Below are 18,242 nucleotides of genomic sequence, written 5' to 3'. Positions count from 1 at the left end.
ACCTCCATCTTGCTGGCGTCTGAGTCGGACTGGATCTCTGTGCCCTTTACCAATCCAGCCACGGGGCCATCCATCTGGCCCATCAAGACTCACTCTCATTTCATCAGTCCATAAAACCTTAGAAAAATCAGTCTTGAGATATTTCTTGGCCCAGTCTTGACGTTTCAGATTGTGTGTCTTGTTCAGTGGTGGTCGTCTTTCAGCCTTTCTTACCTTGGCCATGTCTCTGAGTATTGCACACCTTGTGCTTTTGGGCACTCCAGTGATGTTGCAGCTCTGAAATATGGCCAAACTGGTGGCAAGTGGCATCTTGGCAGCTGCACGCTTGACTTTTCTCAGTTCATGGGCAGTTATTTTGCGCCTTGGTTTCTCCACACGCTTCTTGCGGCCCTGTTGACTATTTTGAATGAAACGCTTGATTGTTCGATGATCACGCTTCAGAAGCTTTGCAATTTTAAGAGTGCTGCATCCCTCTGCAAGATATCTCACTATTTTTGACTTTTCTGAGCCTGTCAAGTCCTTCTTTTGACCCATTTTTCCAAAGGAAAGGAAGTTGCCTAATAATTATGCACACCTGATATAGGGTGTTGATGTCATTAGACCACACCCCTTCTCATTACAGAGATGCACATCACCTAATATGCTTAATTGGTAGTAGGCTTTCGAGCCTATACAGCTTGGAGTAAGACAACATGCATAAAGAGGATGATGTGGTCAAAATACTCATTTGCCTAATAATTCTGCACTCCCTGTACATATATCTACTGAACAAAATTATAAATGCAACACTTTTGTTTTTGCCCCCATTTTTCATGAGCTGAACTCAAAGATTAAAGACTGTTTCTATGTACACCAAAGGCCTATTTCTCTCAAATATTGTTCACAAATCTGTCTCAATCTGCGTTAGTAAACACTTCTCTTTTGGTGAGATAATCCATTCACCTCACAGGTGTAGCATATCAAGATGCTGATTATACAGCATGATTATTGCAAAGGTATACCTTAGGCTGGCCACAATAAAAGGCCACTCTAAAATGTGCAGTTTTACTGTATTGGGGTGGTCCGGGTAGGTCCGAAAACCACTCAGTATCTAGTGTGACCATCATTTGTCTCACACTGTCCAACACATCTCCGCATACAGTTGATCAGGTTGTTGATTGTGGATTGTGTAATGTTGGTCCACTCCTTTTCAATGGCCGTGCAAAGTTGCTGGATATTGGCAGGACATGGAACACGCTGTCATATACGCAGATCCATTGCATCCTAAACATGCTCAATGGGTGACATGTCCAGTGTATATGCTGGCCATGCAAGAACTAGGAAGTTTTCAGCTCCCAGGAATTGTGTACAGATCCTTGCAACATGGGGCCTTGCATTATAATGCTGCAACGTGGGTGAATGGCACAACAATGGGCCTCAAGATCTCGTCACGTTATCTCTGTGCATTCAAAATGCCATCAATAAAATGCACCTGCGTTAGTTGTCCATAACATACACCTGCCTATACCATAACCCCACAGCCACCGTGGGCCACTCGATCCACAACGTTGACATCAGCAAACCGCCCACCCACACAACGCCATACATGCTGTCTGCCATCTGCCCTGTACAGTGAAAACCGTGATTCATCCGTGAAGAGAACACCTCTCCATAGTACCAGATGCCATCAAATGTGAGTGTTTGCCCACTCAAGTTGGTTACGATGACGAACTGCAGTCAGGTCGAGATCCCGATGAGGATGACGAGTGTGTGCTGAAATTCTTTGGTTATGCAAACCGATTGTTGCAGCAGCTGTCCGTGTGGCTGGTCTCAGACGATCTTGGAGGTGAATATGCTATGTGGAGGTCCTGGGCTGGTGTGGTCACGAGTGGTCTGCAGTTGTGAGGCCGGTTGGATATACAGCCACATTCTCTAAAACGCCTTTGGAACAATTCACGGGCAACAGTTCTGGTGGAAATTCCTCCAGTCAGCATGCCAAATGCACGCTCCCTCAAAACTTGCGACATCTGTGGCACTGTGCTGTGTGATAAAATTGAAAATTTTAGAGTGGCCTTTTATTGTGGCCAGCCTAAGGCACACATTTGTAATAATCATGCTGTCTAATCAGCATCTTGATATGCCACACCTGTGAGGTGGATGGATCATCTCGGCAAAGGAGAAGTGCTCATTAACACAGATTCAGACAGATTTCTGAACAATATTTGAGAGAAATAGGCCGATTGTGTACATAGAAAAAGTGTTCAGCTCATGAAAAACGGGTGCGAATACAAAAGTGTTGCGTTTATATTTTTGTTCAGTGTATATATAATATTATATATATATATATAGATACATGTGTATATATATATATATATTTTTATATATATACATGTGTATATATATATATATATATATATATATATATATATATATATATATACATACATACATATGAGATATACAGTTGTGCGCATAAGTTTGCATACCCTTGGAGAATTCATAATATATGTACACTTTTTAAAGAAAACATGAGTGAGCAGGGAAAACACATTTCTTTTATTTCTTATGAGATTTAAACTCAACTGTAGGTTATAACAGAATAGCACGATCATAAAACAAAACATGGCAAGAAAGAAAGAAATGAAATGAACCCTGTTCAAAAGTCTGCATTCCCTTAGTGCTTTATAATAAGGAATTGCCCTTTTTGCATAAATGTCAGCATGCAGTCTTTTGTAATAGTTATCTATGAGGCCTCTTAATTCTTGCAGGTGGTATTGCTACCCATTTGTCTTGGCAAAATGCCTCCTGGTTATGCAAAGTCTTTGGTCATCTTGCATGAACTGCACGGTTTAGATCTCCCCAGAATGGCTCGATGATATTAAGATCAGGAGACTGTGATGGCCACTACAGAACCTTCACCTTTTTCTGCTGTAACCACTGGAGGGTCAACTTGGTCTTGTGCTTAGGGTCATTGTCATGCCGGAAAGTCCAAGAGCGTACCATGCGCAGTCTTAGTGCAGAAGAATGCAAATTGTCTGCCAGTATTTTCTGATAACATGTTGCATTTATCTTGCCATCAATTTTCACAAGAATCCCTAAAGAAGCCTTTAGAGTTCACACCCCCCAAAAAACATCAGTGAGCCACCGCCATGCTTCACAATGGGGATGGTGTTATTTTCACTATAGGTCTTGTTAACCCCTCTCCAAACATAGTGCTTATGTTTGTGACCTTAAAGCTCTATTTTGGTCTGGGCACTCCAAATTACAGTGTGCCAGAAGCTGTGAGGCTTGTCAAGGTGTTGTCGGGGATATTGTAACTTGGCTTTTTTGTGGCATTGGTGCAGTAAAGGCTTCTTTCTGGCAACTCAAACATGCAGCTCAGTTTTGTTCGTGTATCCTCGTATTGTGCTCCTTGAAACAACCACACAGTCTTTTTCCAGAGCAGCATGAATTTCTCCTGAGGTTACATGTGGGTTTTTCTTTGTATCCCGAACAATTCTTCTGGCAGTTGTAGCTAAAATCTTGGCTTGGTATCAAGAGATCCCCAAATGTTCCACTTATTAATAAGTAATTGAACAATACTGACTGGCATTTTCAAGGCTTTGTATATATGTTTTTATCCTTTTTCATTTTTATATAGTTCCATTGTCTTGTTACACAGGTCTTTGACCATTATTTTCTGCTCCCTATAGCTCAGTATGTAGCCTGCTTAGTACATTCATGTGAGATCAGGGCTATTTGGGTGATTTCTGTTATCATTATGATTTAAAAAGGAGCCAAACAACTATGTGATAATAAATGACTTCATATGATCACTATCCTTCAATAAAATAAATTTTTTTGTCATATTTTCAAAATCAATGCCAAACTTTCACAATTTCTGCCACGGTATGCAAAGTTTTGAGCATAACTGTATACATATATATATATATATATACATACATATATATATATATATATATATATATACATATATATATATATATATATATATATATATATAAGAAACCAAGAGGGCTGCACTCACCTAAACATGCATACATTATAGGGTGCTGCTGGGGCCAAAATATACAAAATACAGAATCCAGCGCACTCGCTTATTAACTAAACAGCGATTTCAAATCTTAGAGATTGTAATAGTTTTATTTAAAAACACCTCACCTAGGCAAAAAATGATGGGGGTTTAGTTACATTATATGATCATACAATGCATAAGCCTGCCAACTACGTCAAAGTACCCCATATTCGGCAGGTCCTATCCTAGTAGCAGCCTAATGCTTGCTCTTATGAGATTAATCCACTTACTTGGGAAATACTTCCTTACTGGGACTCTCTGCAAGTCAAGGCTAAATAGGGTCCTGGAATGAGGCACCTGTAACAGGGAGGGGTGCAAAACCAAGGAGTTGGCCTGGGACTCCCAAATATATAAAAGAAACCAAGAGGGCTGCACTCACCTAAACATGCATACATTATAGGGTGCTGCTGGGGCCAAAATATACAAAATACAGAATCCAGCGCACTCGCTTATTAACTAAACAGCAATTTCAAATCTTAGAGATTTGAGTCCCAGTCCCAGTAAGGAAGTATTTCCCAAGTAAGTGGATCAATCTCATAAGAGCAAGCATTAGGCTGCTACTAGAATAGGACCTGCCGAATATGGGGTACTTTGATGTAGTTGGCAGGCTTATGCAATGTATGATCATATAATGTAACTAAACCCCCATCATTTTTTGTCTAGGTGAGGTGTTTTTAAATAAAACTATTACAATCTATTACATCCGAATGTCCGAATTGCCGAAATGCGTCCGAATTTCAGTTTGGACCAAAACAAATTGCACATGTCTATTATTTACCAAGTCTGAGTAATCCAAATTATGGCATGCTGTTTATTTTATGCCAATATCTCAAGCTTCTTCCTAAACCACTCTTTTTTCTATAATATTTACCACATTTACCCCTTTTTTGCCCCCCTTCCCTCCTGATTTAAAGACTCATCAAAGCTTCTAGCCATTCTCTCCCCAAGCACAAAATACCCTCTTCTATTGAAGTGCAATCCATCTCAGCTATAAAGATTGTATCCAAGTGCAACATTGGCCCATTGCTCTAATACCCCAAACCATCCTTCCTACACTAAGACATCAGCCATGTATTGACCTTTCTAATATCCTGCTGCCTTGCCACTTTAGTGTCTGGCACATGTAATCTCAGATAATACCAACTTGGAGGTCCTCTTCTTAAGTTTCCTACCTAATTCCCTGAACTCATTCTATAAGGTCCTCCATCTTCCTCTAACTTTGTCATTGTATCAATATGGACCAATAATCTCTCCACTCTGTCAGCAATATTCCGGACCCACGCGACCGGGCGACAGCAAACTGGTTGATGCGATTAGAGCGGCAGATTACCCTGTCTCCTCTTTTAATCCACCTCAATGTTGCAATTTGCTTCTCTAGATCTCCAAACTAAACTTCCAGAGAAGCACATTTGTGCGTTTACCCTGAAAAGACTCTTCCAGGCATGCATGCATACATTGGAAAACAGAGATTTAGGCGCTCACTAGAATAACAAAATAAGAGGCTTCCCAATACCTGCTTGTGGTGATCCAAAGTAGAAAAGAAAATGGTGGACCGTGCCAAAGAATACTCAAAGTGGATATAATAAAATAACGGTTTATACATACATATAAGTTATCCTGACATTGTAGCAAATTGTACGACCCTCAAAAGAGATAAAAACAGAACAAAATAATAGTGCAGTATGTCAAATCATTTTTAACACACATATATGTAAAACCAGATAGAAGACTAACTACTAAGAGCTCTGCTGTATAGCGCCTGGACGGTCTAATCCCCGTCTTAGGATATGTGGGTAAAAGCTGTGTTGCATATCCAATTCCCAGCAGCCGTATATGTGGAAAAACAGAATAAAAATCCAATAGTACCGTATGTCAAGTGTAATTGGAAATAGGAAAAAGCAGGTATCCTACTTACGATTTGTAGAGCAATAACTTGCTCTGGTGTTGATGGCTTGTGATGGTATAATCCCTACCAAAGGATATAAAGGATAAGCAGGAATCCAGTTGCACCAAAAAGTTGAAAACCAAAAAAAGGGCTTTGGAAAAAAAGTAGTAATTTTTATTAACAACAAATAATAAAATATTATAAAAAACAGTTTCCAGTCCCTTACTTTACGCGTTTCGCCCGGGTTTGGGCTTCATCATATACTTCTGGTCAGACACAAGGTTCTCCTCTCTGCAAGATGCATGAAAGCACACTTGGAATTTGAAAAAAGGTATCTAAAGAACTCTCAGATTGTGAAAAACTCTGGTCTGATTAAATTAAGATTTTTAATCAGGATCTCAGTCTGAGCTTAAGATTAATCTTCCATCAGGGCAATGACCCAAAGCACACAGGCAAGATAATGCAAGAGTGACCTAGGGACATCTCTGTGAATTACTTTCACTTGAACTTAAAGGACCACTCTAGTGCCAGGAAAACATACTCGTTTTCCTGGCACTAGAGTGCCCTGAGGGTGCCCCCACCCTCAGGGACCCCCTCCCGCCCGGCTCTGGAAAGGGGAAAGGGGTTAAATCTTACCTTTTTCCAGCGCTGGGCGGAGAGATCTCCTCCTGCTCTCCTCCGATCCTCCTCTTCTCCTCCCCGTCGGCTGAATGCGCACGTGCGGCAAGAGCTGCGCGCGCATTCAGCCGGTCACATAGGAAAGCATTCATAATGCTTTCCTATGGATGCTTGCGTGCTCTCACTGTGAAAATCACAGTGAGAATCACGCAAGCGCCTCTAGCGGCTGTCACTGAGACAGCCACTAGAGGACATAGGGGGAAGGCTTAACCCATTCATAAACATAGCAGTTTCTCTGAAACTGCTATGTTTATGAAAAAATGGGTTAACCCTAGAAGGACCTGGCACCCAGACCACCTCATTAAGCTGAAGTGGTCTGGGTGCCTAGAGTGGTCCTTTAATCTTGATAACATTTGAGAGGATTTGCAGAAAATACCAAAATTCAAGTGTGCAACGCTTGTTGAATCATGCCCAAAAGAACTTAATACTGTATTCGCTGTCAAAAGTGCTCAGGACTTTCACTGCACTATCTAGTGTGGGCAGATGACGTGGCCCACAAGGCCTTCATCTGCACACACTAAGATAGCGTCACCCAGGTCCTAGGTCGGGACATGAATTTTAAAGGTTAAAAAGGGTGAAAATGGGGTGCTAGGGGCACTTGGGGGCTACTATGGGGACAATTAAATGTAGTGCAGTTGGGATGGGGGTTTATAAAAAAAAAAGGATGCAGCGATGACAGTGCCATTTTAATACAGTGATTAGAAGAGGCAGACAGGCAGCCACAATGTTGTATAGATGTAGAGTTTATGCAAAATATGTAAAAAAAAAAAAAAATGCAATTTTCACAATGTGAATTCTATGCAATAATAGCATTTGCTTTTTTGTGATAATAATTGTTTTGCTGCAGCTAATAAAAAGTGGTAAAATGAAATACATTTTCAGTAACATCTTCGATATAATGGCCAAGATGGAAAGAATATTACGTCTAGTTAATAGAGCACTCATATTAATTTATTTCAGCACCTTGACCTCATTATTTTTCTGCATTCATTTTTACCACCTTGATGAGAGCTGATATGGCTCTGCACCTTCAGAAAGAATAGGAAACTACAGTAGTGCTCCGATAGTTGAGTAAAGAAGTATGCATAATTTGCATAAAAAGAAGCAAGAAGACATAATGTGAATAAAATCCCCTACGCTATTAAGATGTTTCTGTAATTTCTTAGTATCCTTATCTTGGAGATTCCTAGACGAGGACAAGATTTCATTTAGGAGATTTTCTCCTTATGGATCTACACTCAGAGGTCAAGACTCTGGGTTATTGGAATGATTGCCTCTGGTATAGAAGAGGATGTTGTATGATTGGTGTGGTAGATGTGGCTGGGGCGGGGGCCCACTCTCAGAAAAGAAAGAGAATTGCCAATAGGCTTAATAAGGAACAGGAGAAGGCAAATGGAGTTAATAGATCTTTGAAGAAGAGCATAAAAAAGAGTAATGGTTAAAATAATATCGATAAATGCCCAAGGTTTAAATTCCCCTAGCAAGCGAGCGATTTTGTTTGATTATATTAAAAAAGAAAAAGCTCAAATCATTTTCGTACAGGAGACACACTGGAAAAGAAACGATAAGCTGAGATTTATCCCACAACATTTTTCAATAGTAGTAACTGCCTCACTAGAACAACAGAAGAAAAGAGGGGTAGCCATTATGATGAATGAAGATTTAGACGCTAAGATTATTTACCAAGAAACAGATGAGGAAGCTAGATTTATTATAATGATAATTAAGATCCAAACAGAATTATATACGTTGGTAAATGTGTACGCGCCCAATAATCCTTCAAACAAGTATTTTTATGATCTCTTTGACAAAGTAGAAAGATTAAAACAAGGGAAATTACTCCTATCGGGGGATTTTAACTGCATAGTGAATCCAAATCTGGATAGGAAAACTTTAAATCCTACTGGGTTAAACAAAGTAGTAATCTCACAGGCAGTACAATTTCAAAGGATACTTAAGAAATATGGGTTTTTGGATATATGGCGTGTGTTCCACCCACTGGAGAGGGATTTTACATGCTTCTCCAGGTCATTTTTCTCATATTCAAGAATTGATTTAGTTTTGGGTTCAGTCGGCCTCACCAATAGTATTAAAAAAGTTCTTATAGATGTAGTAACTTGGTCGAATCATAATGCTATAATTTTGGAGCTGGATACAGCTAACTATAGGGCAAATAGAACTAACTGGAGACTAAACGATAATATTTTTTCGACTAAAGAAAATAGAGAATATATTAAGGATATGACAGATAGGTTTTTTGAAGAAAATGAGGGTGGAGAGGTTTCGCTCCCAGTTGTGTGGAACGCATATAAAAGTGTCATCAGAGGTCATTTAATTAAGTTGGGCACCAATGATAAAAAAAAGAAGGGACAATCTCTGAAGGAACTTTATGTAGTCTATTATAATTTATCTAATGATAATAAACTCTTACCTACTCAGGAGAAAAGTATAAAAATGTTATTAACACAAAATCGTATAAACGATTTACTATTAGAGGAGAAAAACAGAAATTTACAATCCCTAAAGATCAACTGGTACTATAAAGGCAATAGGGCAGATAAGTTGCTTGCCAACAAATTGAAAAATAAAAAACAAATGAGGAGGATTCACAAAATTGAAATTGGAAAGGAAACGTTACTATGCCCGAAAAAAATCGGGGCAGCTTTTAATGACTATTATAGCCGATTATACAACTTAGACAATGAAGGACAACAAATTTCCTCTACAGAATTTTTCAAAAATAAAAAAATGCCCAAATTAACTAGAGAACAACTGAGTGAGATTAATAAATCAATAACTTCAGAAGAAATAACTGTAGCCATAAATAAGATACAGATAAATAAAGCACCTGGCCCAGGTGGCTTTTCAAATAAATTTTATAAGATATATAGAGATACCCTTTCGGCACGCCTTGCTAGAATATTTAATAAAATAGTGGAAGATGCTGAAGCGAACATAGTTCCAATCTTGAAGCCGGATAAAGATCCAGCCAAATTGACGAATTATCGCCCAATATCCCTTCTAAATGGAGATGTCAAGATCTACGCCTCGGTTATAGCAGATCGGTTAAAAACTTATATTCCTGCTTTAATACATCAAGATCAGACCGGATTTATTCACGGTAGAGTAGCTTCAGGAGGCCTTAGAAGGATTCTGGATGTACATGATGTCGCGACTAGGAGAAAGGTTCCCCTTCTGACCCTGTCACTGGATGCTGAGAAAGCGTTTGACAGAGTCAGATGGGACTTTCTGGGAAACGCATTGAAGACGTTTGGTTTAATAGGAACGATCTACGACGCTATTATGGCGCTATATACCGTCCCCTCAGCCAGAACAATAGGCCCAGGGATAGAAGCGGACTGGTTTAGTATCAGGAACGGTACAAGGCAAGGCTGTCCTCTCTCCCCGATGCTTTATGTTTTGACTATGGAGTTCCTTGCAGAGACCATAAGGCAAAACGAAAAGATAAGGGGCTTTTCTGTTAATAATTTTGAACACAAGATTAATCTTTATGCTGACGATGTAATTCTTATGTTGCAGAATCCTAGAACATCACTGCCGGAATTGATGAGAACACTGAGCCATTATAGTGAATTTTCAAATTATAAATTGAATATTAATAAGACTACAGTAATGACAGTTAATTTATCTAGGGAAGAAAGAGACTTTATTAAAAATTCTTATGATTTCGTATGGGCCAAGGAATATATTTTGTTTCTTGGAATTAGAATACCAAGAGATACAAATAAAGTTATTGAGGCTAATTTCCTTCCTCTTATAAAAAATACCAATAAGACTTTAAAAGAATGGGCTCATAGAGAGATCTCTTGGACAGGTCGTATAAACACTATCCGCGCATATATTCTGCCTAAATGGAATTATCTTTTTAGAATGATCCCTATACAAGTCCCAAACTCATGGTTAAAAATGATACAGGCAGCTTTTTCCAAATTTATTTGGAAAGGCAAGAAACCGAGAATAAGTTTACAACTATTATCTAAGAAAAGAAAAGATGGGGGCCTTGCTGCCCCAAACATAACAGAGTACCATAATGCATGCATGCTGGCACATATTGTTAATACGTTAAGTACAGATCAAAAAGATCAAGCATGATATCAAATAGAGCAAGTAATGGTAGAGATAAACAGCCTATCTGCTCTGTTTTGGACAACAAGGAGGAAAGGAAATAAAAATAATTCAGTCCACCTAGAAAATTCGACAATTATACATAGTTTATGGAGATATTGGTATAAAATCAAGAAAAACTATAAAATAGAATACAGATTATTTCCCTTTTTACCCATTGAGGTGATCAATAATAATATTGACGATATTGATATTAGTGGCTGGTCATATCGGGGCATTGAGTACATCCAACAGATAATTGATATAGAGAAAATTAAGCCTTTTAATCAACTACAGTTAGAGTTAGGGATTGATAATAGGGAGATATTTACTTATTTGAGAATTAAGTCTTACTTGGCGAAATTTTTGGATATCCAAGTTAATAATAATATAAGTATTCTAAAGAAGATCATTGAAACATATAGACTCAAAGGTCATATCTCCAGATGTTATGAATTTTTAAAGATCTCTCAGAGGTCTTTTTCACGGAGAGCTAAGATCAAGTGGGAAAAAGATCTACAAATAGTAATCTCCGAGCAAGACTTGATAAATGCGACAGTTAAAGTAAATAAATTGATTCATTGCTTAAATATAGTAGAAAATTTTTATAAACTCCTAAACAGATGGTACATGGTCCCAGATAAATTGGCCAAGATTTATGGAGATCAGAATCCCCTCTGTTGGAGATGTGGTGAAGAGAAGGGAGACTACCTCCATATCTGGTGGCATTGTAGATATTTAAAGAACATTTGGAAAACTGTATATAGGCAGATTTCTAATTCATGTCAGCTATATATACCATTCACACCACAAAGTTTTCTGCTACATCTGGGATGGCCTTCTATGCCTACCGAGAAAAGTATGATGACAATTCACATTTTAATGGCAGCCAAGATGGTTTTGGCCAGACATTGGAAAAGCAATAAAATATTAGAGTGGATTGAAATTAAAAAACAAGTAATTTACCAAAGTAGGATGGAAATGGGAATAATTCAGAGCAACTCAGTTGGGTTAAAGAAATTTAGCAAATGGGAAACAATGGTTGAAAACTTTATTGCCAATAAGGAGGAAAATTATAATTAATGAGTGGATGGGTCCCCCCGCAGTGTGTATGTTCCTGGATGAGCATTTGTAATACAGTTCCTATGCTTAGGAATAGGTATAATGGTTAATATAGGAAGCACCATCCGGAGGGTATGTTTCAGAGTATGAAAGGCATATGTTTTTAATGTACCTCTATGGGAAAATATGGGAACAGTGGAAATGGTCATTTAAATTTGGAAGCATAGTTGAAATGTTGTTTTAATTGAACCTATCCATTATTGTACTATTGTCTTAGAGGTAAAGTATGTAAATTGTACATGGAAAATTTGTAGAAATAAAATATATATATATAAAAAAAAAGATGTTTCTGTAATTTACATATAGAATATATTCTTGTGAAGGCAAAACATACCTCTGTCTGTCTGTGTATATATCGCTTACATATTTTCATGTCATGTACCATTATTTTATTGTAATTATAGCTGGAATTGTGCATTCCCAGTTCAATTTGGTAGAGTAAAACTTTAATGCATTCATCAGCTAATATATTTCTTAACATCCGATCTCGTACCAATTTATTCATTAGTTATTGAAGTTTTCTCAACATCACAGGTGCAGTAGCCTATTTTCAATCTGTGTTATCCTAAGCATTACCCCCCGCAGCACATCAAGGTTTATAAACTAGATCAAGAAATTATCATGAGATAAGAAGAGAAATGTCCCATGACAGCCCAGCTGCCCGCGACATATTTTTCTTTTTTGTAAATCTGAAAACCTGTCAAAATATATTAGTTGAAAAATTGTAAGAGAACAGTGAAACTTGTAACGAGAACTTTGTAATTACAATGACTTGCAAAACAGCCTGGTGTTAACCCTCTCCCCTTTGTCTCTGAAGCTCACTCCTAATTAAAAACAAAAAATAGCCAAGTATATAGCCAGATAAAAGCTGTATTCTGATACTTTGTACTATGCGGTGGAATAATAACCATATAACTGAGTAACAATGGTAAAAGCTGTTTAAGTGCCACTAAGATTTTGTACTCAAAATGTTCAGGACAAGTTTGACTTATATGTTACTCAGAGTAATATTATTATAGAGAAATGTAAACAACAAAAGGTGTGGAAAATGGCGCTTTAGTAAGGGATTTTGTGATGACAGTAGGTTTCAGCTGCTGTGAACACTCTGTGGGTATTCCCAATATCCCACCATAAAACAACACCAAAAAAACGAAATAACTTGGGATCCGGTTAGTGTTTCCACTCTCCGGGTCTCAAATTAGAGTGCAGTGCTTAGTGAACAATATGGATAACTCTAATCTAATTAGCTTGTGGGGGTATACATGAAAAATTGTGTACATACAATATTACACTAATATTCTGTATTTTTTTCTCTTTTATTTTTCATGTATACCCCCACAAGCTAATTAGATTGGGGTGAGTTATCCATATTGTTCACTAAGCGCTGCACTCTAATTTGAGACCCGGAGAGTGGAAACACTAACCGGATCCCAAGTTATTTCGTAATATTATTATAGAACTAACTTTCTTAAAATATCTTATGAACCTTCTAGCAGGGTCGCTGAACTGCAAACAGGCATTTTTTACATTGGTCATTTGTATTTCATTTGACAAGACAGCCATGGTTTTTTTTTTGTGAGGGTACCTGAAAATGATGTGTAACACCATTCTACTGAAAATAATGAAAAACGTACAGTATTGTGTGTTTTCTCAATGTATCTTCTGCAACTAAATTCAGTAGATCACAGACTTAGCTACTTATCTTTCCTCCAAAGGCCTTCCCTACATCACAGTTATATGCAACTTTATACAGCTCTACCATTTATCTTGTGGAAACTGCACATTTCCTCTGTGTAACTTTGTACCTATACGTGATCTCTTTTCTTCATGTCTCACATTAATCAACTAGCAAAAACATGCAATTCATTCAGTCATCATATGGAAAAATCCAAGAATTTCTTCTTTACTCTGCCTCCAGAGCTGTTCTGATTGCACCATCTCACTGGAAGTTCTGCAACTGTCTACTTACTTATTATTATTATTATTATTATTATTGTTATTTATAATCTTTGAAAACTTACTTCTTTAGGACAGCATATCAATTAAACTGTGAACAGCTTTCCCTCCCCGCTCCCTGATTCCTCTCCTGAAACTGTCATCAAAACAAAACTATATGCCCTCAGTGAATACTATCCTAGCCACCTAATTTTCTACCCTACCCTTACCTTTTTGTGTCACTATACCCCACTCCCTCTAGCATGTAAGCTCATTGAGCAGTGTCCTCAATGCCTCTGTTCCTCTGTGTCCAACTCGTCTTTTCACAAATACTTTTCTGTTAGGCCACCCATTACCATTTTCCTCTTTTGCTCAAAGCAATCTTGTCTCATTGATTAGAATACATATTAGAATATGTTGTAACAATACTTAAATAACTAAAATCGCTACACTACTAAAATCAGTTTAATGGCTTCTTATATTGAAGTCCTTTACTTACACTATTCAGTCTTTTATCCTTAAAAGTAATATTGTTCCTAAAGTAATCTATGCTGCTCTACCTATTCTGGAAACCACTCATTGTTTTCATCTTTCTAATTCTCTATCACAACTCCCTACCAAGTCTCAGCCACCCACCCATCAATGTGACTCTAAAATCCCAGTAATTAAATGAATGCAACTCCCTATCAAGCCTCAGCCACCCACCCATCAATGCCACTCTAAAACACCAGTAATTAAATTAAGTGCTACATTTATTCACAAGCGGAAAACCTGGTTGTATTTGTACACAGCACGCATATTCTCAGGAAGATTGTAAGCTCAACAGGGCAGTAAACTCCCACTGAAAATTATTAGAGTATATTGTAATCTTCCTTATTGCCTATATAACTATAGAAAATAATGTAATATTGTATTGTAGTCTCACTGTGCTGCAATGCAACCTTTAAAGTGCAAATTCACCTGTTGGTGCTAAATAGATACTATGTACATACATACAAATTTACAGTTGTAAAGATAATACATGAGACTTCTACTCTCTTTAATATTTGATTGATATTCATTATGTAGCTGTTCACATGTCCATTTTTTTGCAGCCAGCAAGCCATGGGGGGACATGCCAATTTCCTGACTTGAACTCACAAGTCAGTACTCTTTACAGTATAACTAATAAAACATTGGGTTTATGTGTGTGCTGAGTCTACATTGCATTGCACCGCCTTCTTGTTCAAGAATCCATTGAGCAAATTATGAATGTAGTCATCATAATATACTAGTTTGAGTAAGGAACTCATTGCACAAAATCATTTTGCTGACTCTAGCAATAAAGCATTCTGCCTTTTATTTATAGGATTGCCTTAAGGATCTGACAGAAGGAATTGAGTATGTTGCCAAGATATTAAATGAAATTCCCCAGGAAGACATTCTGCAACCTTCTAAAAGAACCTCAAAGGCAGAAAGAGAAGGAAATGAGCAAGGTAAGTCATACTTAATGATCCTGGTTGGCGTCCATTGATCTGCTCCAGGATCCTTCGAGAGTTGGATATTTATAAAAATCTTTTAAAGGTAGTTTGAATGCTCCATTTTAGCATTAGTGTCTGCCATCATCCTTTTGTGTTGAAACATGCTAGAGTTTTCTAAGATCCGGCCAAATCCCAAGAAGAATATTTCATTGTAAAAAAAACAGCAATTTTATGTGAGCAGGTAAAAAAAGAATAATGTAAAAAAAAGCCAAGGTTTTATATGAACATATACATTTTTGTGGTCTACTTAGCAGAAAATCAGGCAGAAGGCTGTTATTTTTTATTGTTAGAGATTTGAATCCTACTATGAAGTATAGTTTGATCAAAACTATCCAGCCAGCTATATGTTGAGCTGTGTTCTGGCATCTGAAAGCAATTTAATATTACCATACTCATGCTTATTTTAATTAGTTAAAATGCAGCTTGAAACTATTAGCTCTCAGGAATTTAAATATTGCCATTTCCTTAGTGCCTATAGATGCTAGCATCACATATTTGGGAACTTTCTAAATCACCTGCACACTGATATTCTTCAAAATATTAACTCACTTTCACCAAATACAATCTAAATAGAAGTAGCATGCATATCGCATGGAAAACAGGAAAAGGCTCTGACAATCAGGAGTCTCTAACTCTGGTCTATGGAGATTTTTTTATTTTCTTATCCCATAAACCTCTGTCCATCACAATAAACTAATCACAGCAATTCTGCTGCTCTCTTTTTGTAGCTTTGTAGGGAAAATTGTGGCAAAGTCCTGTATGCACATACATGCAATTGCAACCTGGACTAGCAACATCACTGCAGGAAGTAGGAGAGAAAATTCGAAGTTGTGCATGCTCTTATACCACATGCACATACTTTATATACAATCTAACTTTTAATTTGTCACCACTTCTATATTTTTTCTATTTATATATCCCATCATTACTCAATGATGGGAGTCTAAATGAGCTGTAAGACTTTGTAAGAATTAAGTATTCACAGCCTGCTCATGCCTTCTATTTCAGTCTAATTCGCTTGCAGGAGCTGTGTTTGAGCACATATGGACTCATCACACTTCCCTAGTAAGTTCAGGGAGGGAGTGAGAGGTCCATATGAAGTCAGGAATACAGGTCCTGGAGGTGAGGGTTCAAAAGGTGTATTTTTAGGAATAACTTCTTGGCTCCATTATGATAAGTGCGTTAATTTTGTGAGTCCTGGTCAGCTCAGGTTTCTTAGTAGTACTATGATATAGGTAGAGTGGATATGGGTTTGTATAATGAATATAGATGAATGTTGATAAGATTGTTTGTTTGTTGTGAGAACCTTATTTAGTTATCATAATGACAAATGCAATGCATTATCCAACTGCGGACAAACATATCAGGTAATCCAAATTATTAAAGTACTGTGAAGCAATGTTAAAAATTACAACATAGCTTATGTGTCTATTGTACATGAAGCATGTTTTTAATAATTATAGGTAATAGAGTAAAACCAAGTTAGTATATATTCAAATAATTTACTCTATATGAATTCAAACAAAATGGATAGGACACTGAAAGTAGCACTTTCAGAATTATGTGAATTCCTTACTATAGCTTATTATTGTTAATAGCTCCCATATGATTCCTCTCTTGCAACTGTCACCAGTCTAATACTATCCTGACCTCTTTGTGTCACTTTACCCCACTCCCTCTAGCATGTAAGCTCATTGAGCAGGGCCCTCAACCCCTCTGTTCCTGTGTGTCCAACTTGTCTGGTTAAAACTACATGTCTGTTCGTCCACCCATTGTAAAACGCTGCAGAATTTGATGGCGCTATATAAATAACATATTAATAATAATTGAGGTTGAGGTTGAGCTAAATCCTCAAATAATAAGGAAAATTACTACTTACTGTAGTGAGTAATTCACATCATTCTGAAGGATGACAAGGATTTAATAATTTAAAAAAAAGTTTAAAAGATTAAAGTTTCTGTATATCTGTATAAATCTTTTATTGCATGTTGGATACTACTAGACATAAAACATTTAAGGATGGCACATATTAGCCCCCCCCCCAAAAAAAACCCAAAACAAAACGGTAAAGGGTAGGAGGTGTTATGTATTCACTGATATACTTAACAAATTTTCTTCAAAGAACAATGTAGTTTACTTGAGTAACATTTATGAAATATATTAATTAACATTTAATCAGGATTGTAACATTTACAGATGATTATTGCCATCTGTGATCTCCAAAGTACTAATACTACTGGTAACCATTGCAGTACAATGGTGATTCATCATATATCTTTAGAGCTTCTAGAAAACTATTTAATTTTTTTCAAATTTCAAATTTCAAACAGGTGAAGATCTTAGTACCAGCTCAGGTGGAAGCGATGGTAACCAGGAAATTCTTAAACCATCCTTGTCAGCAGGAGATGTCATTAAACTCACTAATCACGCCCTACTTTTGTTATATCAGGTATTTTTTTTTGTTGCTGTTGCAATTCATAATTTTTTTGTGTTATCGGTTACCTTAAATCAGTATCAAACAAGACAAAAATTCACTGACATTTTTTTTTTTTTTTTAAATAATACCCAAATACGATATTTGTGCATACATCTGGCTATCATAATTTGACAATAAATGTATTCTTCTTAGAAGTGTATGGGCAGTATCTTTTATGCTCATCTATCCTTATTTTCCTTATGTATTAACTCAAAGGTAACCCTTCCAAAAATAAACAATATTTGGGAAAATAGATCTTTTTGTTATATGTTAACACAGCAAATCGGTTCTAACATGTTTTTACCACATTCTGGTCCAAAAAAAGACCATCGTATGCATCCCTTGGTCTGTTTTTTTTAAATAAAAGAACATATGTTAAATATGTTGTAAGCCACTGAGGAAAATATCCAGAGAAAATGCACAGCTGACAGAGTTATTCATTAAAGT

The 18,242-nt window shown here is 37.1% G+C and overlaps 1 protein-coding gene across 1 annotated transcript in view; it reads left to right on the top strand.

Annotated features, from left to right (window-relative positions):
- Nucleotides 1-18,242, top strand: part of LOC134567660 (uncharacterized) — a 484,351-nt gene that overhangs the window by 110,647 nt on the left and 355,462 nt on the right. The window contains exons 40-41 of the mRNA XM_063426051.1: nt 15,148-15,274; nt 17,650-17,768. Of these exons, the coding sequence (XP_063282121.1) occupies nt 15,148-15,274; nt 17,650-17,768 (246 nt within the window). The remainder of the gene's footprint in view (nt 1-15,147; nt 15,275-17,649; nt 17,769-18,242) is intronic.

The sequence above is a fragment of the Pelobates fuscus genome, chromosome 1 (genome assembly GCF_036172605.1).
Source record: "Pelobates fuscus isolate aPelFus1 chromosome 1, aPelFus1.pri, whole genome shotgun sequence".
In the NCBI taxonomy this organism is placed as follows: Eukaryota; Metazoa; Chordata; class Amphibia; order Anura; family Pelobatidae; genus Pelobates; species Pelobates fuscus.
Note: the sequence above shows the minus strand (reverse complement) of the source record. Positions and strands in the feature narration are given on the sequence as shown.